Below are 24,401 nucleotides of genomic sequence, written 5' to 3'. Positions count from 1 at the left end.
CCGACTGTAAGTCATCAATAAATTCTTTTACTATATAGAGACTATCCATAAGTTCTGTGACTCTAGAGAACCCTGACTAATACAGGGACTGATGACAGACCAAAGTACAGTTAAGCTTGAGTCTAACTTGGCAAGCCAGGGAGTTTGTTGGCTTTACTTATATAGCATGGGTGAGGAGTTACTTACAGAGTGTGGGTGAACCCAGAGCAGCCACACCACCAAACAGGCTCAGCTCTTCCTGGATGATGACTTCTGCAGGCTGCACAGATAAGAGTCCCCGCTTCAGCTAACCTTCCACATTCTGTATAGCACCTCATGAGGTACCATATAGTCAGTGCAGGGTTATGTATAGCCAGTTGGAAGGGTCAGGAGGAAGTGCCTAAGATCTCAGATGAGGATCTGATGACTCTTCCCATCCCCTCCTCAGTAAGAGAATGTCAACAGCCCCGTGCTTGAGGGTTGCCTGTAAGCTTTCACGGCCGCTATGTAGACAGCTTTCTACAACACATTCTAACCTGAATGCTGCAGTGCAAGTGGAGGGACAGTATGCATTGACACAGTCCTGGGACGGATGTCCATGGTCTGAGAAAACAGTTTACCAAGGGCTGCACGATGATATCCTGCAACTATTAAAGGTGGACACATAACCATATAATTACAGACAAAAATACTAAAATAGTTTTGAATTTGTACATACTTGTAGCCTTATATCAGTAGCATGTCTACATTTACAGTTTTCAAAAGGGAGAAATGTGTGCTTTTTAAAATAAGTACACATATTCAAATGAGAGGGTGAGTTAGTAAGATTGCTATGAGTTCAAGGCCAACTTGGGTAACATGGAAAGACCCCCTCCCCGACAAGTCTGTACATAATACCTAAATATGAGGATATTTGCTAATTATAAAACTTTTATAGTAATTTGTTTTCCTCATATTCTGTGAAGGTAGGCAGGAAGAGATTTCATCCCTTTTGAAGATTTTCAGTGTAATAAAAAGCAAGTGTTTTAGAAGGGTTAAAAGCAAGCCTGGGCTAACCTTCCATCTCAGACTTCGGGTTCCTGAGCACTGATGTATAGGTTCTTATCAAAGTACATGACACTGTGTGCCGTTCCCACTGTATGGTTGTCTTCAGGAAATGAGGAAACTTTTCCCGTAACTCCTCTATAATTAAAGTAGTTCATGCTTAGGGGGGTGGGGGGCTCCCCCCTCTCAGAGGAGAAGGAAAGGATGGGGAGAGGGACTGTGTGAGGGGGTCGACCAGGAGGGGGTGAGGCAGTGATTGTGATGTAAAGTACCAAAATTAATTAATGGAAAAAGATAAAACAGTTCATGTTTTAATGACTACATAAAACATGTATCTTACATGTATCTAGTTGTTTTCACATTGAGAAAATCCTGTAGTTTGTATAAATTCTCATTGCAGTGGCTATGTAGTCCCCTTCTACACTAGATCACTCTTGGGGCTTATTTGCTCCTATAGCCTAAAAGTAGAAACACTGTTCCTACCGAAAGCACACGTACATTTCAACATCCTATGTGTGAAATAGAAGTCCGAGCACAGTCTCCTTGCTGTACAGTGTGAATTAGTCACAGATTCTTGCCCAAGTCATAGTGACACGCATGTGACTACGGTGTACTTCTCTGTACTCCCCCATACTGAAAACTCTACCGAATCTTCTTTTAATTTGTATCTAATATTTTAGTGTAGATTTCTTTTTGTTCATTCTATTACTATTCAGCCTTCTCTAGTTTATCTCCTTTTTAATTTTATTTAATCTTTTTTTTTACACTCCAGATTTTATCCTCCTCGAAGTCCTCCGTCTGTTCCACATCCCATACCTCCTCCTCCCCTTGTCTCCATGAGGATGTCCCCACCCCCCACCCTACCAGACCTCTCCACTCCCTGGACCTCCAGTCTCTTGAGGGTAGGTGCATCATCTCTGACTGAACCCAGACCTGACAGTTCTCTGCTGTATATGTGTTGGGGGTCTCATATTAGCTGGTGTATGCTGCCTAGTTAGTGGCCCAGTGTCAGAGATCTCAGGTTAATTGAGACTGCTGGTCCTCCTACAAAGTCGCCTCAGCTTCTTTTAGTTTTCCCCAATTCAAACACATGGGTCAGCAGCTTCTGCCCATTCATTGGTTGGAAGTAAAAATCTGCATCTGACTCTTTGAGCTGCTCATTGGGTCTTTTGGAGGGCAGTCATGGTAGGTCCCTTTCTGTGAGTGTGTCATAGCCTCAGTAATAGTGTCAGGCCTTGGAGCCTCCCCTTGAGCTGGATCCCACTTCGGGCCTGTCACTAGTTTATCTTCTTGTAAGTGATCTAAAACATGATTTTTGATTACTGATCATTATAATTTTTTTTCTTTAATAAAGAAACTGCTGATCATTTTTTAAAAATGTAGAATATTTTCTAAATGAAGAGGCATACACATAAAAAGGAATACTGGTAACAACTGTTTTATAAATATGTGGCTGTATTTTTCTTCACATCCAGCAAATGTATTGAATAGGATTCAGATATATTCTTCCCAGACTCACAGAGTTTCAAGATTTTCTAACACAAATTTACATTGGTACCAAAATGGGCAAGAAAATGAAGGCACGGGCTCACTTTGTATCAATAAAGGACATCAAACACGTTGTGAGGCACTAATGACATAAGCATAGAAGGTCAATCAAAAATAAGCAAGTAGTCAGTCTTCAGGAACTTTCTCCCTCTTACATTTGGCAAAATTCAGTCTAGATATTTTAATACCTCAGAAAGAAAACAATAAATAAATAGGAGATGGTACATTAAAAGATCAAGTTACCTGTAATGATTCTTTAGAAATAAAAGAGATGAAACTGAAACACAGATTTCTATAGTCTTATATTATTACCCCTTCCTTTGTCAGGGTCTTGCATGTCTGTGTGGAAATGCCAGCTATAACTGAAGATTTAAGATAGTTGCTGACATGGTCCCTCAGTCTTACTAAAAGATTGTTTCGCAAAAACAACTATCTTGGTTTCCACTGTAAGTCAAATTTGATTATGTAAAGGTGATGAAAAGACAGTTTAAAGGAAAAAGCATGGTCTAGATTCCCAGTAAGAAACAGATTATATATTGAGACTGCAGTGGCAGAGATATAAACTTTAAAGTTCAAGCAAGTTCCTCTGTTCTGCATTTGTAAACTGAAAAAAACAAGTAGTTTTTCATCACCAATGACCACATCACTCATGGCCATACCAGTAGCTAGTTTTACAATCCTAGGAGACTATAACACAATACAGAAACATCGGGGTTTGCTTACATCTGAGTGTGCAAAATAGTGTGCACTTACCATTGCAAACATTGCAAGAGCATCACTAAGAGATACGTAACTGCCTGCTTCCTGTGGGTCAGTACCACCTCTTTTCAAGACTAGATGTGGCAGTCAGTGGAGCATGCCACTTGACAAGTAAGCCTATGTCTAAAACTGTAGAAGTAACATGGAAATATTTCAGCCTATAGGTAGTACTTAATTTTAAAGGTTTTCCTAGAAAATTAATTTTGACAGCACGTCCATAGCCCTTCAACTACAAACATTTGGATACGTTCTCCTTTTGGCATTAACATCTGTCAGAATTTGATGGACTGCTTCCGAGATGAGTAACGAAGGAGCTGCTGCAGCATGTGCTCACAGCTGTCACTTTCCAGCAAGTTATGATAAATCTCTGCATGCTTGGGAGTTATAAAGAAAAAGAATACTTATAGAAAGACCTTAATAGTTTGATAGGGGGTTGGTGTGTTGTTGTTTTTTTTTTTCTCTCTTCACTTTACAAACAGCCCCTAAGCACTTAGGACACCACAGTATGTATATATGTAACTATAAAGTTCATTTCCATGCTTATTACAGAAAAATAACTATCAGAAATGTCAGTCTATCATTATCAACTGATACACATCCAACTCACTATAGAAGGGAAAAGAAAACAAAACAAAAAAATCTAAAGTAATTAAAGCTTACAATTCCATTTTTTTTTCCATTTTTTCCCCCTGCTTGTTGGAACTTTTTGGGTGGTTTATCTGTGCTTCGCTCGCTGCCAGGTGATTCCCGGTTAATGGCCTCCAAGCAGATTGGAGAGGAAGCCTGAGGATTTCTTACTTTGCTGGGCTTCTGCCCCTTGGTCTTGTGTTAGTCCCAGCTCACTCTCAATTTGATCTAGCTCTGCCTGGTCAAGTAGTTCAAAATCATCCCCCTCCTCAGTGTCTGTGTCCTCTCCCGCAGTGGGCGCCACCTGAGTGAGTGCCTGCCGGGCTCCTTCTAGCTGATCTTTGATGGCAGCCGTCATGGCAGCTGTGATGACATCCCCAGCCAGGTTGCTCATCAAGTGAAGGGCTTGGTCGCTCTTGAGAGGAAGTGAGAGGCCAGCTGCCGACTGCCGTTCTTTGCTTGGTCTGTGAGCACTGTCCAACTGCTGCTTCTTTCTCTTGAGCTCCGTGGGTAAGCCAAGGCTTAATTCATCTTCATCATTTGTTCCCGTCCCATTTTCCAGAGATGGAAAATCTGAAAGATCTCGGGAGAAAACTTCCTCACTGGGCCGGTCAAGATCTATAAAATGCGTAACAGAGGTTGGTGAGTAAGTGCCAGAACACATCTGAAATAAGAGCTGTCTACAGTGACTTTGACCAGAACCCTCAGAGCAGTGGTCTAAGAGAATCACTGTAGACCCCCACTAGAATCCCACATAATAGACTCTTGCTGAATCTATGGTAGTATCTCTCCACAAGTAGACAAATGCTATATATATTTTCCTTGTGTTTTTAGCTTTCCTATTAAGCATAAAATAGTGTATATAAGGATATTCAACTTTGCCTAGTATGAACTATGGGGTTTAACTAAAGTTTTTGCTGTTTCTGATATTCTTCACTGTCAATTTGATTGAACTTAAAATTACATAGGAAACACTTCTCTTGGCATGTCAGTGAAGGTCTTTCCAGGGAGGTTTAGCTGAGGAGGGGGGATCCACCCTGAATATGGTCAGCACATTGGTAACTGAATAAAAAGACGAGAAAATGGGAAAGCGCTGGGCAGTGATGGCGCACACCTTTAATCCCAGCACTTGGGAGGCAGAGGCAGGCGGATTTCTGGGTTCAAGGCCAGCCTGGTCTACAGAGTGAGTTCCAGGACAGCTAGGGCAATACAGAGAAACCCTGTCTGGAAAAAAAAGAAAAGAAAGAAAAGAACACGAAAAGAAAATGAGAAAGCAAGCTGAGCAGATGCAACATAAGCATCTGCCTCGTGTTCTTGCTATTGCAGCTAGAGCAACCCTCACCATCAGGCTTTCCCACCCTGATGGGCTTTGCCCCCAAGATGTGAGCCTAAATCAAACCTTTTCCAGGTTGCTGTTATCAGGTATTTGCCACAATGATGGGTAAAATAACTAACACAGTGTTTATCATAATCACTCCACCCTGCCCTTTGAAAATATATATGATTATGGAAGGGGTCAGTGAGTAAAGAGGAACCTGGCAGGATCCCCGGGATCAAACTCAGGTGATCAGGCTTGGCATCAGGCGCCATATCCCACAATATGTCAGTCACTCCAAAAAAAAAGTTGTATCAATTGGTGACCACTCAGCATTCCCTCCCAGTAGTTCCTCCCTCTATATGGACTTGGCTGTTCTGGAGAGTCCATTTAACTACAATTAGAGAATAAGTGACCTCTGCATCTAGCTGCTTTTCACTTAGCACAGTTCTTTCAAGGTTCAGGTGGGCTATACCAGGTACCTGTACTTCATTCCGTTTTAAATTATAGTTATGTCCTCTGTGCAAATAGTAGTCTTTCCTGTATTCAGTACCAAGAAAAGTAAGAGAGCCCAGAAGTGTGAGCTTACCATCAGAAGTGTCTGTCTGTGGAGTGTACCCCTCTGAAAGGTTGAAGGTCCCATTGTCAGTCCAAGAGACTTCTGACACATCTGTGTCTGACACAGACAACTCTTTGGCAGCAACTGTGAGGCTGATCTGTGTGAACAGAAATCACGGAGCACATTTTAAACTGAAGAAACCTTTTTAAAAATCCATATTACCCCCTAAATGTTAAAGTAAAAAAAAAATCAGTGATCATTTTCCTTTGAGATTAGTCATCTCATAAAACAGAAGATAAATTGTGTTATATACAAGTCTATTAGGACAGTCAATCTATTTTATGAAAATAAATAGCCAAACCACACAGAAACAAATTGACCAAAAATACCTTAGGACAAAGAGCTGAAAAGTCTAATTCACTGTCATCCTTGTGACTTTTTTCTTTATCTGCTTCTGTTGAGGAAAAGGGGGGGCGGGGGCGAGAAGGCATTTAGTTTCCTCCAAAGCTTAGACATAGTACATTTATTTTAATATATTCTCCCCACATCCAGCTATACATTCCAGTGCTTCCCTGTAACTGTATTGAAGAAGCTATGCATATTTGCAAGTGTTTGCTTTCCAGGGGATATGGTGAACATCTGTGTTCTCACAGCATGACCCAGCAGGAGCAGCAGCCCTGGGAACTCTTTAACAGTGTAGACTGTGCTATCCTAGACCTCCTGAGTCAGAGTCTGTACTGTGCTGTACACTCCAGGTCACTCGTCATTCTGATGCACTCTATAGCCTGAGAAACTGTAAAGTCATATGTATGTATGTACATATGTATGTACATATATGTATATTATATTCATATATACATATTTTATATGTGATTTATTGTATATACTAGTTTCCTTATAATCACACTAAAACTCCCCTTTTCTTCCCCTTGTTATTTCAGTCTCCTCTTACATGGCTCCCACACTTATCCTTACTTCTGAAGTTTTCAATAACCCAACCCAAATAAGATAAAGCACACCATGCATAACAAAGCAGAGTTGCTGAAGCCCTCTCTCCTTCCCCTGCCCATCTGTGTGTTTTGTGACTTATTTACATTTCTGCCCTTTGACAGTCTCGTGTGTGTGTGTGTGTGTGTGTGTGTGTGTGTGTGTGTAATCAATATTGGTCCTTCATCTCTCTGTTGCCCCTGTCCTCCTGCTGATGCTCTTTCCAGCAGCTCTCCTGCTCTCTCGTCTTCACTGTGTGTGCCCCCCAAGTTTAACTGGGGTTGACTGGGTGACCATGGGTGGCATCTTATCTGAAGCATGGGCAGCGTGTCAGTGCTACAGCACTGAAGGAAGTGACTCTCCTCCCGGCAGCCCCTGGTAACTCTTCAGGGAGCAGTGGGAGCTCAAGAGCCCTGCCCCCCTCCAGGATGCATGGTTACAGGCACAGTCTCATGTGCTTTTGTGCGGGTCACCTCTCTGGGAGTGAGTTCAGGACTGCCATCTTTCCATTCCCTCTGTTCCTTGCCAGGGCAGGGTGATTATAGCCATGTCCCATTTAGAAACATGCACAATGTGTATTTTAAAAGTCAATCTACTTAACTGTACATTTGAGAAAAGAATATAAGCCAGAATAAGACAAGACTACACAGATTACATGGGTAGAAAAAAATTTCTACACACAGAACTAATAATCAAACTAGACCTACCAGATCTCTCACGTTTCTTCTGGTTAATATATTCTCCAATTCCAAAATCTAGTTTTAATAGAATGGACTTGACTTTGCTGTATAGTTTTTGTCCAATATCATTACATTTAAACAGTGGACACAAAAAAGCAAACAGTACTGAAAAATAAAGAAGAAAAGAATACAGGTAAAGTGTTTGTTCTGAATGCTTACATTTTAGTATTTTACAAGATAATGTTTCATTTATGGGGAAAGTAGCAGCTTTGCTGTTAGGGTAACCCCTTCATCAAGTACACTCCTAATTTTTATTCTTACTCTGTGGTAAAAACGTACTTTACCACACACACACACACCATAAAAACTTATAACCACTGTCCCCGGCTAAAATCTTACTTTTGTTTAACATTGCTGTTTATCATGAGAACATGATTGCATCTTATTAGCTTCTCGTCAGTGATACTGGGATGGTGTTTTGTGGGGTTGCTGTAGCTGGCCATGCAGTTGAGCTAAGCACAAACAAGATGGAGAATGCCTTGCTCCTAACTCCTTTGCCAGCACTTTTCTTACTTATTTCCTACATAATGTGGATCCAGTAACGACTGTAAGTTCTGTTTGGAAGACTGGATGGAGCTTCAACCATTTGCCAGGTGTGCTGTGCATTAGGAATACAGAAGAAGGGAAGAGAGCCACACTGGCTGTACTGTGCGTTCAGTGTTCGATGTTTGGTTGTTGATGGGTAATGTCCTCTTTTAGTCATATTTAAAGCCCAGTGGAGTATATGTGAAACTCAAAAGCCAATGTAAAAAATGGAAATGGGGGTTAGCAGAGATACCGCTCTGCTGAGAGCTAACAGCCAGATCTTCGTATATTTTAGGAAAAGTAGAATATATAATGTGAAGATCTTTTTAGAGTTATAATTCACATATAACAAATTACATATAATGTTACAATTTGATAAGTTGTGACATGTAATCAACAAGATTTCTTGGTACAATCATAACAGTAAACAGTTTACTGCAAGCGAGTGTCATGTCGGTATTAATCCTTTTTGCCTCTTGCCTCTCCCTGACCCCACCCAACTCATCCTTGGCAACAACCACTGATCTACTTTTTGACTATTCTGGAATTATATATAGATAGAACTATATAGTACATGCTGTGGCTTTTTCCATTCAGCCTAATTACTTTGAAATTTATCTGTAGTACCGCATGCATCAATTTTTAGTGCTGGGTAATAATCCATTATATGGATATAGCACAGTTTATCTGACTCTGTAAGACTCATATGAATCGTATCCCTTTGTGCTACTAAAACCAAACCTGCCATGAACATTTGTGTATAACTATTTGCAGAGATGTATCCAACTGTTTCTCTTGGGTAAATATTGAATTGTGAGACAGCCAGCTATACAGTAGCCGTGCAGTTTTCCGATGACACCATTCTACCTACCTACCCCTACCAAGAATGAGGGCTGCTCTATATCAGTACTCTGTTTGATGTGATATTCTTAATTTAGGCCTTTCTGGCAAAGATACAGTGATATCTCATTGTGATTTTTACCTTTGGTTTCACAAAACATGCACAAAGGCAAGAGTGTAAGTGTATTTGTGGAGAGTGGGGCATAGTGCTTAGTTAAATATTCAATGTAGAACTTAACATTATTTTTTTATGATCCTGCATTTTGCATCTGTGCTTCCAGATGTTTAAATATAACTGTCTCTAGAGGACAGGAGAAATGTCATTGACATGAGACTTATTTGATCATTCAGAGCTTCCCTTTACCCTTCCAACTAAACAGAAGATCTGATAAGCACTAATGAAGCCATTCGGGCCACACAAATTAGTCAAGCGTTTTTACTATACTTACACAGTAGGTAGCTGAGTATGACCCCAGGAATGTAACTTCCCAAGATTGTAAAAAATGTGCACACACTGCAGACCAGGAGGCAAAACTAGAAGTAACAGAAATAGCATGGGACAGTTAACCACAACAGTAAGGCACCGTAGAACAGGCATGATGTGTGTCCTGTATTATGTATGCCACGTGTTTCTTCAGCAGCACTGCTTATACTTAGGAACCCCAAGGAAGCATTAGAACACTTCAGAATTATCAATTTGCACACAGAGGAGCTAATTCAGGAACGACATGTTCCCTTACGCAGGCCTGTTGATGTACTACTGCCAGGTGCAGGAGACTCAAATAGTAACATGTCCCTAGGAGCGACTTTTACTCAGCCTGATAAGTAATCAAACTACTACGGTAAACCCATGGAAATCCACAGGCAGAGCCACACCTGTAGTAGGAGCGCCTGTATGAGTCTGATGTAATCTCCTTCTGGTAAACCTTTGGCATAAATCTGTAAACATCATAATCCTCCCTAACTGTACCCACACACATCTGAGTTACCCCGAAACTCAACCAAATGTAATGAGACTTTTACACTGAATTCTGTTTTTCTCCTCTCTGTCAATTACAGAGCAAGAGCAAAATCTTTGGTCGTGTCTCTAGCTGCATATGTAGAAGATGGCCTAGTCGGCCATCGGGAAGAGAGGTCCCTTGGTCTTGCCAACTTTATATGCCCCAGTACAGGGGAACACCAGGGTCAAGAAGTGGGAGTGCGTGGGTAGAGGAGCAGGGCGGGGGGAGGGTATAGGGAACTTTCAGGATAGCATTTGAAATGTAAATAAAAAATATCTAATAAAAAAAAGAAAGAAAATTTTAAAACAGTCTTAGCAAACTGTCCTAGGTCACATGGGAATCATCAGTCTAGAGAGGTTTCTTCTTCATTCTTCACTTGTTTCCTGAGCTCTGCTCATGAGGCGTCTAATTTTCTATGCATTAGTTTTACATGGAAGTGCTGAATTAAACTGCCAAGCATATTCACTAAGGGGCTCTCAAAAGTAGTAAGAGATACGCATCTCTGGCCAAAACCTGCTTAAGAAAAAGAACAAGGGCTCTAAACTTCAGCTTAACTGGCATTTAAGTCCATGTGGTTAATAGAGTTCAGATGAACTTGTGGAACAAAACCAAGAGCCTTGAAAGGATTAGGAGTTTCAGAAGAAATGTCTCAGAACTTGAAAGAAGAAATAAGTCAACATAGGCATGAGTACACCCAGAAGTCTGCTGCGCAAAGGGATTTGTAATCTCCTATGTTCTGTAGCATCATGACCTTTAACTAACTGGACATTAGTTAGGAGGATAAGGCACATTAATGTAATGCATGGCAGACATTGTGAGTTGAGACTCTTCCAACACTATAGATATGATCGTGTTGTGTTGGTCAAATAAGCACTAAAATCTGTCGAGCCTCACTTGAGTATCAATTCTAAAACTGACTGTGGTTAAAGAAATCCTTTAAAATACAGCATCGCCAGTTCAATACGAAATGATCCAGGCACTGTTCTATTAATACGGGTGAGGTTATGAGACTGCCTGTTCATAACACAAGGAGGGGATCTTAATGCTAGTATCTCTAACTCTACTTTCCAACAACTGGTGAACAGTGCTAGAACCATCGTTGCCTGTTGATGGCCCTGTCCCTCACTTAAGTGAAGCCCTGATCACAGTCTTCAAGTATGCATTTCTCCATGCATTCCCTCTCATCACTTGAGAATCTTCCCTGAGTGGGATTTTTATCTTAATCACAAAACAAAATAAAATAAAAAACCAAATAAACAAAAAAAATCACACTTATTCCAGTTGCCTGACCACAGTGAATGTTTTTGTCAAAGCTCGTTTGGTTTCTCTGTGTTGTTATTCCAGGATGGGGGTCTTGCTGTGTAGCTGAAGCTCATGAGAATTCATGATCCTCCTGCCTACCCAAGTGATGGGATCACTGTGAGTGCCACACTCAGCAAGTTTCCTTATAATAAACCAAAACAGAATCTCAACTACATTTTTAGATTACAAGTGAGACTCCATTACCTCTGAACCCCTAAAATGACTGTTTATCTCAACTGCCTTTGATTTCAGAACCAGACCACAGATGATCACCAAAGTTCTCAATAACAACACCCCTTTCCATTTCTTTTTGGTTTTAAATATAGCAAAACCCTATCTCAATTCCTTCTAAGTAGTGGGCTAAGTAAATCTCTATAATATATAAATGCTTAAGAGTTTCACATGTGACCATGTCTGAGCCATGTCTACTATGTTCAATCTAGAGAGTCTTTCCCAGCTAAAACGGGTCACCTCATTTGTTCCCAAGTTACATTGAGTATTTAAAAACTTGCCTTGCCAGGACTCTGCTGTTTAAAAAGAGACATTTCTTGAAGAAACATGCTGAAATTCATCCATGATTCTGCAATGCAGTGGCTCAGTCTGGCTCTTTCATCTGGCTTGGAATTGATGACTTCCCAGCTAAAGAGAGAAAAAAAATGTAATTGAACATCAGCGACAATAACAATAACACCAACAATAGTGTCCAACCACCAGTCATAGCTTCTGCACATATTCATTGAAGATTACTGTGGGCCTTATTATGCTCTGAGTTCAGAGAGCTAACCAGCCAGATACCCAACTCGAAACGCTTAGATGCTGACAGAAGCAACTAGCTACGGAAGTAGTTATGTGACGCCAGCATGGGAAACATTAGGGGGGCCAGGGCTGGAGCTCTGGGACATGGTTCCTGAAGAACTCATTGTTTTAGCTCAGATCCGGGATGAATTAGTACTTTACCCCAAGGGCTGACTATAGAGCATCACAGGATATAGAGAGACCCTAGAGCAGGGGAATATAGAGAGGCCTAGAATAGGCTCTACCCTGTCCAGCCTTGCAGCATGATGCCAGAAACATGAATCAGGAGAACGACAAGTGAAGCTGACAGGAACCAGGAATAGGTCATGTTGGGGCTTGCAACACTTGTTGAAAACTTAAACCCTAAGAATAAGAAGCCACAGCACATTGAAAGAACCAGGGATATTAGACATATAATGACTAATAACACCAACAGTATGTTCTCAATATATGCAGTAGCTGGCCAACTCTAGAAAACTGTTAATTCAATGGTGTCTTACTATACCCCTTTTTAATTTTGAAAACAAAATTAGTATGCACGTGGATACATGCTGTGTCACACATGTAAACATGCCACGGAGTATGACCGGAAGTCAGAGGTTAACTCTGCAAAGTGTGTTCTCTCTTCACCGTTTAGTGGATTCTGAGGATTAGCCTCAGGTTGTCAAGGGTTCTGCATCAAATGTCTTTATTTGCTGAGCCACCTCACCAGCCCAGTACTCCCTGTGCTTCTGAAGTATCTTTCCCCAGTAACATACACACACACACACACACACACACACACACACACACGGGTTACTTTGTTTAGATGCTAGAACATTGCTCTGAAGGCTACTTTTAGGATTTCTGTCTCAAGGATGACATCATATATTTTATTTAGTAAGTAATGCCCTAACATTGGAAATGTTAATGTTAGTATAATAATCAATTCTCCCTACAAGTTCATGTTAAGGACTTTTTGATGGATGTCAAGTGAACATTATCTGCTAATTTATTCACATTTTCAATAAAATACGATCAATTTTCCCCTTTGTGCCTTTCATCGTGATGAATACATTAATTACTTGTAAAGCTTGAATACCAATGCTACTGTTTTTCTATAAATGTCTACAGATTGTATCATTTGCTGGGAAGAAAATACTCAATTTGTAAATGATTTTCACTGATGTTTCTCCACCTTGAGAAATCTCTCAGGTAATGTTTTTAAAACGACACATCCCATTATTTGCAGCTTTGATATTGGCAAAACAAATAATTCTCATTGATAACTGAATTGTTATAATTCTGAACAGAAATACAGTGTATACAGATTGAAATTAGTGTATAAACAAAGGATTTTGGAAAATGTAATGAATGTTGAAGACAAGAGCAAATGTTCTCCGATTGTGCCAAATGGAGATAGGACTTGAATATAAAATATGAATTTGGAGATGAAGAAAGGGTATCACTTCACATTTATGGACCGTGGACTCAAAAGAATTGATCACTGCAATATAATTGTTGAAAATTCTATAGTGAGGAGCTGGAGATAGCTTAGCAGTGAGAAGCACGTGTCGCTCTTTCAGAGGACTCAGGTTTGGTTCCCAGCACACACACACAGCAGCTCATAACTATCTTTGGTTCCAGTTCCAGGGACCAACCACTTCTTTTAACCTCCACACGTATGCATGTGTGCAGTCCACAGATATACATACAGGCAAAACACCCATACACATAAAGATAAAAATTTTTAAAAACAAATGAAACAGTGATTGTTATAGGAATATGCATCTCTGTAGTCTTCAAGTGAGTCAACCATTAATTTATGTCACCATATTTTTATGGGTAACAGAGTTCTACAATTTGGAGTGAGGTCAGACCTAATGTCAAGTTTTTCCCATTCCTTCATGTTGTAGATGGAGAAGATTAAACACACCCAAGTTGTCTCACCTACTTAGGGACAGAGTCAAGACCTAAGAACAAGATTCATGACTTCCAATTCCATTGAACTTAAACAATGTAACCTTCAAACAACAAATAAATTCATTGCTACCCTTTGAAAAAAACCACGTTATTATTGAGAATAGGGAACATTCCTTGTTTCCCTTCTTCCTAGAACGAAGCAAAAAAGAACTGTGATTGACCAACACCAGTGTGGGTTCATTCAAGCCCAAGCCTTTCCAGGAAAGCAGAGCATGTCATGTGCAGAATCCAAATACTCAGCGGAAACTAAGACCCATGCGTAGTTCTGGGGGTTAGTGCAAGTGACGTCTGCACGCCACTTGTTGCTCCATCACAAAACTCTAGGTTTCCCTAGAAAGCCTGGGAAACATAATAACAGAGTAGTAATCTCTGTGAATCCTGGACAAAGTTTAGGAGATGTCTTTTCCCTCTGGCTGTCTTATCATCCTTGCAGTAGCCGATACGCACAGCAAGGCCCCACCATCATACAGGGAAATGAAATGCACTTTAGCCTTCAAAACAGTTCTAGATTTTACCAAGTTCTTAACCAAACACCACACACGATCTATGATGAAAGTTCCTCTAAGGGAGAAAATTTAGTTACCATCAATGTTATTGTTAATATTTCTTCCTTGCTTTCAGACAGGACGTGCAAACTCCAGGTTCAAAACAAAGTAGTGTTCTTGGTGTGTCGTGACTCCCTCCCAACCTTGTGTTTCTTAACAGTGAGCCAGTGGTACACTGTGGCCATTAGAGAAGGTCCACTGAAACATCACCCTTGGTTCCTACCAGCTTCAGTTTCTCAGGGCCCTCATGCCTTTAGTCCTAGGAGTTTATGTCACTGCACAGGTCCCAGTCCCCTTGTAGCCAGTCTAGCTTTCAGAGAGGCTTGGCTCCAGAATCTGCAAATCTTCCTCTCTCTCTCAAAATAGACAGATAGATAGATAGACAGACAGACAGACAGATAGATCAATCTCAATGCCATTTACTTAAGTTTTCTTTAGTCTTTTTAGCAAGGTATTGATCAACCTTTAGCCCCAAACTCCTTTGTCAACAGCTGAAGAATTTATGGGCTGTAAACATAATATGATGGCTCCTGGGACAAGCAGCCCCTTTATCAACAGGAAGGAGTTTTGAATTGAATTTTAGGCCAATATCCTTGCTTTTCTGTCTCCCTGTCCTGGTAAACTAACTAGTCACGTGCATGCTGTGTGGAAGTCCACCCTTTGGAGTTTTTCATTGGTGGTGTCTGGCTCCCAGGCTACTGAAATGGGCCTGGACCTCACTTGAGAAGATCCTGGTGGAGCAGTTTGGGGGAAGCTCAGAAACTTGCAAAATAAGTGTCCCGGGCACTCTGCACTATGTGTTTCTTACCCTAAGAGTCACTGTAAGCAAAATATGTGGAAGTACTATTTTTAAAAATAGAGACAGAGGTATTTGCCAGAGCAAGATGGTATGTCAGGGGCTAGATTTACTCATTAGGCGAGAGAGAGAGAGAGAGAGAGAGAGAGAGAGAGAGAGAGAGAGAGAGAGAACGCACCAAGACTTAACAATTGCCTGTCTCACTGCCTTTACAATTTCCAGAAGCCAGAGCAGGGAGGAGCCACCCAGGTGGGATCTGTCATCTCCCTGAACTGACCTAAGAGTGAGGTCGCAGGCCCGAGAGTAGATGAATAGAGAGAGTGCACTTAGTAGGTCCGCAGGGGAATCCCCTGACATTTTCATCAGAGGATTGATAGGTGTGCCTGCATGAGAAACTCAGACAGCGGGAAAGGGCTGTGATGAACGCATAGAAAGAGCAGTGTCTGTGCGAAGAAGTCTCCATGTCCTCAACTAGAAAAAACTCAAAATCCACAGTCATTGGTAGAGCACCCAATTTTCACCAGTGGGTGAAAAAGAATCCTCTCTGAACTAAGCTCTGCCCTGGTCCTGAGGGCGACTTTTACAACCAGGCTCCGAAGGGCCTCCCTGATTCAGTCGTTCAGTGGGTTTCAAAGAGTCAAATAGGTCTGAATCGAATTTTTTAAAAAAACGAAAACTTTTGTGCGTGTCTTCGCATTATTTTGTACTTCTTTTCCTTTAAGATGATAGTTATCAGGGCTGGAGAGACGGCTCGCCAGTTAAGAGCATGCACTGCACTTCCCTAGACCAAAGCTTAGCTTCAAGAATGCCTCCCTCGTGCAACTCACAGAGGCCTGAAAGTCCAGAGCCAGAGGGATCCAACACCTCTAGCCTCTTTGGATAACGACAGTCATGTACAGAGACTCACACAAAACATATAATATTTAAAAATATAAAGTTATCAAAAGCAAGGTTTGAGGGGGTGTGTTTGTTTGTGGGTTTGTTTGTTGTTGGTTTGGTTTTTTGTTTGTTGCTTGTTTTTTTGGTTTCTGAATCAAGATGCCATGTAGCCCAAGGTGGCCTTGAACTTGCTATGTAGCTAAGGCTAGCCTACTACTCTTGATTCTCAGACTTCTACTTGCAGAGTGCTGGAATTATAGCATGTGCTATCATGCCCAGTAAAAAGTGCTGGCTGCAGTCTAACATTTAACCTGATGGAATTCTCTGTTTGTGTGCTGTCTGTGGCTTCACAGTGTAGGACACAGTATTCTCCATTAGGGGGTTCTCTAAGATCAGGAAACATGAGAGTCAACGCTCTTTAAAAATAAACTGTCTTTCTGAAAGCGGGGAGATGTGCTAGCTAGGGTTTGACCAACAACAACACGCATACCAAAACAAGTGAGTCTTGGTGTCATTTTCAAAAAATAAGATCTCTTGTGGGCACTTCACTTCTCATAGTCCACTGAGTCTACAGCAAGTGTGCTTACTGTTACTGTTCCTGACTCCAGAGACTTCAAGTGAGGAGGCATAGCCCTCAACCAGCGAGATTACACATGACCACATAGTGCCTGAGAACACACCCATGCACACATGACACATGTATACACACACACATACACAGAGAGAGAGAAAGACTTCACACATGAAACTTACTTGTTAGAAATAGCTTTTAATCTCAAGCTACTAGAGAAAAATTAATTTGTAAACTAAGGGGGTTGGATAAGAAAGACAAACTTGTTAAATACAAAATGTTTTCATTGCTGTGGACAGGGTAGGATAAACTTGTAGCTGTGTGGCTATAGACTGTCCCAAAGTGCAAAGTCTATTTAAAACTGAAGACTATTTTTCAAAGCAAAACATATTTTTAATATTTTTCACATATTTTTAACTTGTTAAAGGAGGTAATTAACAAAGAGATGGGAAAGAGAGAGACAGGAAAAACCAAGTGTGTGTGTGCTGTATGTTATGTGTGTTGGGGGAGGGAGTAGAATATAAATGAATCTTGAAGGTCCAGTTTGAATTCTTAGTACTGCTAAGACCAAGAAGCAATGTACAAAGCAAGGCCATCCATAGACTAAGGCCAATTTCCTCTTCATAAAGCTNTTTTTCAGTTTTATTTCTGCCATTTGTAACAAAATAAAGAACTAACACATTTTAAGCTAAAATAACTGAAAACTGTACATTTTAAAGTATGAGGCAGACAATTATTAAAAATAATTATAGAATAAGATTACACAGATTAGCAAGACTTTTTATTTAGGTAACTTTTTTTTTTTTTAAGATGAAAAGAGCCAGGGAGATTGGATAATGATTCAGATAAACAGAGAAACCCATTTCAAGTCCAGGGTGTCATGAGCAGGAAACTACCACAGACAACACCTTCCAGGGGACAAGGACTCTTCTGACACTTAGAAACTCAATAACCTCATTAGTGATCATGTCTGATTTATTATATCCCAGGTTACTGCAGAAGAAGTTGAAGTCTATATTCTTTATCTGTGTGGCTCAAGGTCACATAGAACAGGAGTGACCGGCACAGGAAGTACACGGTCCACACTGGAACATACAGATCATTTCAGAGACGAATGGCAGAGGGCATCCATCCCTAACTATGACGAAATGAGTCAAAATAGAGACAGGTAAAGAGCAGCCCTGGCTCTAGGCCAAACCTGGGCCTCTTCTCTCTTTCAAGCACAGTAGCAGTTTCTATGCAGTTCCCAGTAGCCATCCTACAGTCTGAGGCCAGCTGCTCAGACTAAATTATATCTTTCTGTATAATGACGGCCCTGACTGCGGTCTGCTAAGGGCTTCATCGGCAAGCACTGTCTCAGATCATCACTACGTGATCCTTGTTCTCTCAGCAAGTCGCCACAGCACCCTGCGAGTCAGGACTGGTGTGCTGGTCTCCATTTTACCCCCAGAGAAAATGGGGCTCAGGAGATCTATTACTGGAAGCCATGCTTTTTCTATTGTCTTCATGCAGAAATTCCGTTGTGATGGTTTATGATCCTTGTAATGCTCACTCCCCATTTGATTTTAAATCACATTAAAAATGTTGTGGACTCTCTTCTGAGCTCTCTGAGACAAGCTGAAAGGCCTGGGGACAGAGCTTGCTTGGTCCAGCGCTTGCCACACACACATACTTCTCTGGTAACTTTGTAGATTTTCCATAGTTATGTGTGAATTTGTGATCCAATAAATCATTTTCAAACATATTTAGAAGATTCCTGGCAGAGCACTATGGGAGACTGTTTCACAGTGTGATTTTATTAGAGATAGGAAGTATACATAAATCGAAGCTAACCAGTATTTTTCAGAAAGTTAGCCATGTCATCGTCCAATGTAACAAGCTTTTAAAAAAAGATTTGTAATAACTTGTCACCTAGCAACTGTGACAAACAGCTGGTGCAACCCTCACACCTATAAATATGTTTTGGCCTAGAGACCTTTCATTCTCGGCGAGTGACTCAGGGTCTCATGCTCACTGCTGGTGACCATCTGTTGATGCTAATTCCTGTTGAATTTTTCTTAGAAAGGTCAGTCAATATCTGGTTACAGACTTTACCATTTCTTAGTGTAACGTGTCGGAATTTTTTCTTAATCCCCTGGAGACTTGCTATGCCCTCTATGAGTGAATATGTGTAGGGAGAGGAACAAATTAAGGACAGGGAAATGTCTCTCTTCACACACAGAATTAGAGCCATGACCAAGCAAATGGGATGTGTCAACTGGAGGATTAAACAATCAAGCAAGAGATTAAACAATTATAGAGTGCTCAGAGCGGTCTCTCACTTTCTCAGACCAATTAGGCAAGGAGCACCTTCTCCCAGAGACAGGGACAAAGAGGCGCCAGCTCAGTGCCTGTTTTTCTTACCCACGGAAGCTAAGCTCCACCTTCTTTGGGCAACTTAGTGTTTTGTTTAGACCCCTCATACACAGACACACACACAAACATGTACACTTACAACCATTCATGCATGTACACCTCTCTCTCTCTCTCTCTCTCTCTCTCTCTCTCTCTCTCTCTCTCTCCTTCCCTTCCTCCCTAATTTGAAAAGGAGCAGGAATTGGCCACTCCTTGAAACTGTCCTTCCCCCATGTATCTCAAACTAAGCAGTGACACTTTGGGGCAGGGAGACACGATTATCTAATCCACCATCTAGAAGGATGCTTTCTTCTGCTAGCTGGGAGATTCTTTTGACGTGCCTGAGGATAAGACGCCAGCCATTTTCAACTTTTCTATCTTTGTTAGTGTCTAATAACTAGACTCTATAAGACAAGGTCCCAAGCAAGGAAATGACCTTCCCAAGTAGAAGGCAAGCAAGCACTCAGTTGAGACATGTGGAAGACTAAGAGGCCCGTCCTTCTTGAATACCAATGCCAAGATTTGATTCAATCACTTCCCTGTCCCGAAGCAGGAAAAGACTTCCACTCTATTCTCAAAGGGCAGATAAAAATCAGAGTCAAGAACCAGGCTTCACAGAAAGCAACCTGTTATTGTGGAGGGAGTCTGCCAACTTCGAATTCTATTTGATCTGTACTTTCCAGCAAATTACAGTCCAGGATTTATTGCAGTTGGGCTCAGAAGTAAATGTCCATTCCCTGGTTTTTGGACCTTAGGTTTAGAGGTATGAAACTGGTGACAAATTTTTTTAAAAAATATGTTTCTTAGAATTGAAAAACGATCAGTGAACAACATAATTCCTGATTTTGCTCTTTAGAGATTAGACTGATGACACTGGGTCTAAGCCCAAACTGACAGAATTACCAAGTCATTCCAAATTGTGTCTAATACAAAGGCCAATTAATTAATTAATCATTAATTAATACAAAGGAAAATTAATTGTGGTGTATATGATAAAGAAGGATAACATGGGTTATGGAAAAAAAAAACTTGATGACTCTCCTGCATAGCACAGATATCAGCTACTAACCAACATGGTGGACCGTTTGACTAGAGGTCACATTCATGCCTTGAGCCTTTCTTTAAAGAGTGTACTTATTTGTTTCTCTCTATAGGGAAGCCAGCAATTGAATGAAATAATTAGCAGCTTTGAAAAGAATATATCCATGCCAAAATGACCACACCCTACTGGGCATAAAACCAACTGCATTCTCAATGGGGTATCTCTGCTCTGCTAAACTCATGTATATTTTGAAAAATAAAAAACTAAGATATGGTGTAGATGGTGCAGGTGTTAATGGTAAATTAGCATAATGCAGTGCCCATGGGCAGCATGAGGGTTGAATGGGTGCAGTATGAATTTGGGGGTATGGAAGGCACAGTCGAGAAAGTGCATGATGGAAGGTGCCATTGCTTAAATGCTGCCACAGTCTGGAAAGAAGCCAATTGTAATGAGACATCCCACAGTAAAACAACACTGTAAACATAAATTTTCCTGCCTGAGGTGGACGGTGTTTCTATAGGAACTTATCTCCTCCACATCCTTATACACACAAATAGAAACAGGAATTTGCCCACAAATGGAAAAGGGTTAGTCCTTCAGTGTGTCTGAGTTGTAATACAGAAGTCAGCCTGTGGACATCGGAAGGGCTGCCTGCAAACAGCTATTAAAGAGGCCCTCTACTGCCTCATTTCCAAACACACTATTAATTTGCTGCAGAAGCCTCCTTTTTAAAATGTGTATTCATAAACAAAAGGGAATACAGTATACCAAAAGAGGATGGGGGCAGTCTAGGCTAAACCACACCAGTGACAGGCTCCTGCTCATCACAGTCCTCCTTCATTCTTACCTGTGGGTGACAGATACTTATCTTTGCCACCGGAGTAATTGGCTGGCTCAAGTTTCTGCCAGCGGTGCGCAGGGGAATGTAATGACCGCCACCTGCAATTTATGTGTGTGTGTGTAAAATGTCAAGCAGTATACTAGAGATCATCTGCTAGCCAAAGGCACTTTCAGGAAATCACTTTCAAGATACCAGAGATGCAAAAGGATGCTGTGTATGTGCCCACCCATCACAGCTCTCAGATGCGGGCGATCTACCTATTCCTCTTCTCCACGGGGGGCACTGTTTACTGGCCAGGCCCTGTAGTAAAATGACTTTAAATGCCTTCTGTCTGGTGCACAGGCACATACCGACGCACACATACACAGCTGATAAATAATAATCCTTCTATGTTCTGTTTGTATGCGATATGTTGCTTATATCAATGAGATTAGAAAAAAAATAGTAATACAGAGAAATGGCTTTCTGATCTACCCCAGTCATTTACATTTCCTGGGTGAGAAGCATCCAGAACCACAATAGAACTACGGTGGAGCCTTCTTAAAATTGGGAACAAAACACCCATGGAAAGGGTTACAGAGACAAAGTTTGGAGCTGAGACAAAAGGATGGACCATCTAGAGACTGCCATATTCAGGGATCCATCCCATAATCAGCCTCCAAATGCTGAAACCATTGCATACACTAGCAAGATTGTGCTGATAGGACCCTGATATAGCAGTCTCTAGTGACACTACGCCGGGGCCTAGCAAACACAGAAGTGGATGCTCACAGTCAGCTATTGGATGGATCACAGGGCTCCCAATGGAGAAGCTAGAGAAAGTACCCAAGGAGCTAAAGGGATCTACAAACCTATAGGTGGAACAACATTATGAACTAACCAGTACCCCGGAGCTCTTGACTNTAGCTGCATATGTATCANAAGATGGCCTAGTNGGCCATCACTGGAAAGAGAGGCCCATTGGACTTGCAAACTTTATATGCCCCAGTACAGGGGAACGCCAGGGCCAAAAAGTGGGAGTGGGTGGGTAGAGGGGTGGGGGGGAGGGTATGGGGGACTTTTGGGATAGCATTGGAAATGTAAATGAGGAAAATACCTAATAAAAAATAAAGAAAGAAAGAAAGAACTACGGTGGAGCATCATCCTTTTACTGAGCCTAGCCATCCCAAGCAGTGTCTCCACACAGGCAAGTAGATCCATTTTACAGGGTGGTAAACATTTTTATCCTAAACTTCTCGGGAACCTGTACCCTTAGGTGAAGGCTACAGAGGTAATGAGTCTTGGGGAATGCAAACACAGCCACAAAAGACTAATGGGGCTTGCTGAGCAAAAGAAAACCACTTCTTTTTAAATGAGCACTAATTATTTTAAATAAACAATATACAAAAGAAACCGGGAGAGATCTTCATCATCCCTCCATTAGGGATTCGATGCTTTGAGTTACTTTTTGATGATGTTATGGTTAGTTTTAATTATCAACAGGACAGACACAGCCAGGAGTCACCCTGGGAGAAGGGCTTCCCAGAATGCCTGTGAGGAGTTACCTGAATTCCATTAGCTGACAGGAGAGGAACTGTCTACTGTGGGCAGCAGCACCATTACAACAATAGAACTACCAGGACTTGGGGTCCTGGACTATACAAGAGAAACTGCTCAACCCCAACAGGTTTGGGGGATCCCTCCATCTGTCAGAGCCATATGACACCCCAGGCAAAGATTAAATACATCTCTGTATTCATCCAACTTTTTACGTCAGTTTCCCGTGTGGCGCTTTTAAGATAGAAAGCGATGATTAGTGGAAGAATGAAACACTTCTCTGAATTTTGTCATTAGTCAACTCGCATGGATCATAGGAGCGAGAGAGAGAAATGAGTGTCCTTTTAAGCAAGGCTGTGAGAGATGGAGATGGGGACAGGTAGGTCCACAGCATGGCCCCCCACTGTTCAAGAGTCCACAGGAAGAATTAGCTTCTTGTAAATAAGAAGCTGAGCATAAATAGACATTGGCTGATTCTTGGAATCGTGGTCCCCTCTGAACTATCAGTGCGCTCTGGGTTAGGTACTTCTAAACCTTCTGAAGTCTGAAGTCAGATGAAACTGAATACTTCAAGGTCTATATTTCTATGGAATGGATATTTACTTTCTTATAAAGAATGGACTTAGAACTTTGTATTAAGTATGCAATGCTAACAGCACTGCTTGAAACATCCCTGTGATTCAGATGGGCAGGGGCATCTGGGGCAGCAGCTATCAGTGACCCCTCAAGTGCTATCACAATGTCAGTTCTAAGACCCCATGGTTCCCAGACAATAGACCTCCTGCTATCCTGGAAAAACCACCAAGACAGTATTGACTTCTTACAGTAGGTTCTATCAATGCCTGTGGTCCTACTATCATGGAGAGAAGTTAAAACCATGAATTATTTCACATCTTTCATTCACGATGGAATACCCTGATGTCTCAGCTGATTTTCAGGCCCTGAAAATGGGCGGGGACAGCTGCCCTCAGGCCCTCGTTTGACAAAGTCAGTAAAATACAGATCAAAAACCGCTGCATATGATTAGGGCAAAGATCATGGAGTTTACTGTAAACACGGTGCTGGAGATCCCAGAAACTGGAGTTAGAATATAAAGAGAAAATACAGCAAAGCATTGGTTACAACTAATGTTAGGCCTTAACCACCTTGAGCAATTAAATCAGTCTCAGATTTTCATTATAGGGTTTTAAAGACTATCATCTCCTAGGGTATGGTATTACCAACAATGGTCACTTGTAAGCTTTTTTTTTTTTCCCAGTATTATACAGCAACTCTTACTCAATATGGTCTAGGTTATGTATCAATTCTAAATCATGTTCATCAGAATATGGTATGGACTTACAGACTCATGGTTTAACTTAGCTGACTGACAACTAAAAAACCAAGCAGTACAACCACGAAGGTATCCAGTTCAATCCATAAAGTGGGGAGCTTATGTGTAGGTGCCAGGGACTTAGAAAGTCATGAACCAACGCAGAGCTAGGGACAAAGACTTACGTGCTTACGTAAATGTATATTTATGTACTCATTTCTTAATTCTGTTATTTTTTTAATTTCTAACTTCACTCTTTTTTACAGATGAGTAAAAACTTAATGACATAGTTAATATTTATCTCTCTACCCTTTGTGATTATTTTTGTCTATACTGTTTTAATATGTTGTTTAATGGTGATTAATTCTGAGAGTTTCATACAATGTATTCTGATAATATTCATGCCTACACACACACACACTCCAACCAAATCCTCCACATCCACCTTCCTAGCAACCAACTCTTGCCAACTCTCTCAAATGCCTTCAACTTAATTCTCATA

At 41.1% G+C, this 24,401-nt stretch overlaps 1 protein-coding gene across 5 annotated transcripts in view; it reads right to left on the bottom strand.

Annotated features, from left to right (window-relative positions):
* Positions 1-2,455: 2,455 nt before the first annotated feature.
* The window catches only part of Retreg1 (reticulophagy regulator 1), a 130,223-nt gene continuing 108,277 nt past the window's right edge, over positions 2,456-24,401 (bottom strand). For all 5 annotated transcript variants that reach the window (XM_021183635.2, XM_021183637.2, XM_021183636.2 and 2 more), the window contains 6 exons: positions 11,739-11,865; positions 9,373-9,457; positions 7,526-7,663; positions 6,221-6,285; positions 5,862-5,988; positions 2,456-4,575 (listed from right to left, as the gene is read on the bottom strand). In XM_021183635.2, coding sequence (XP_021039294.1) covers positions 4,082-4,575; positions 5,862-5,988; positions 6,221-6,285; positions 7,526-7,663; positions 9,373-9,457; positions 11,739-11,865 — 1,036 coding nt within the window. In that variant the 3' untranslated portion in view covers positions 2,456-4,081. The remainder of the gene's footprint in view (positions 4,576-5,861; positions 5,989-6,220; positions 6,286-7,525; positions 7,664-9,372; positions 9,458-11,738; positions 11,866-24,401) is intronic.

This window comes from Mus caroli, chromosome 15 (genome assembly GCF_900094665.2).
Source record: "Mus caroli chromosome 15, CAROLI_EIJ_v1.1, whole genome shotgun sequence".
Lineage (NCBI taxonomy): Eukaryota > Metazoa > Chordata > Mammalia > Rodentia > Muridae > Mus > Mus caroli.
This window is presented reverse-complemented; position numbering and strand designations above follow the sequence as displayed.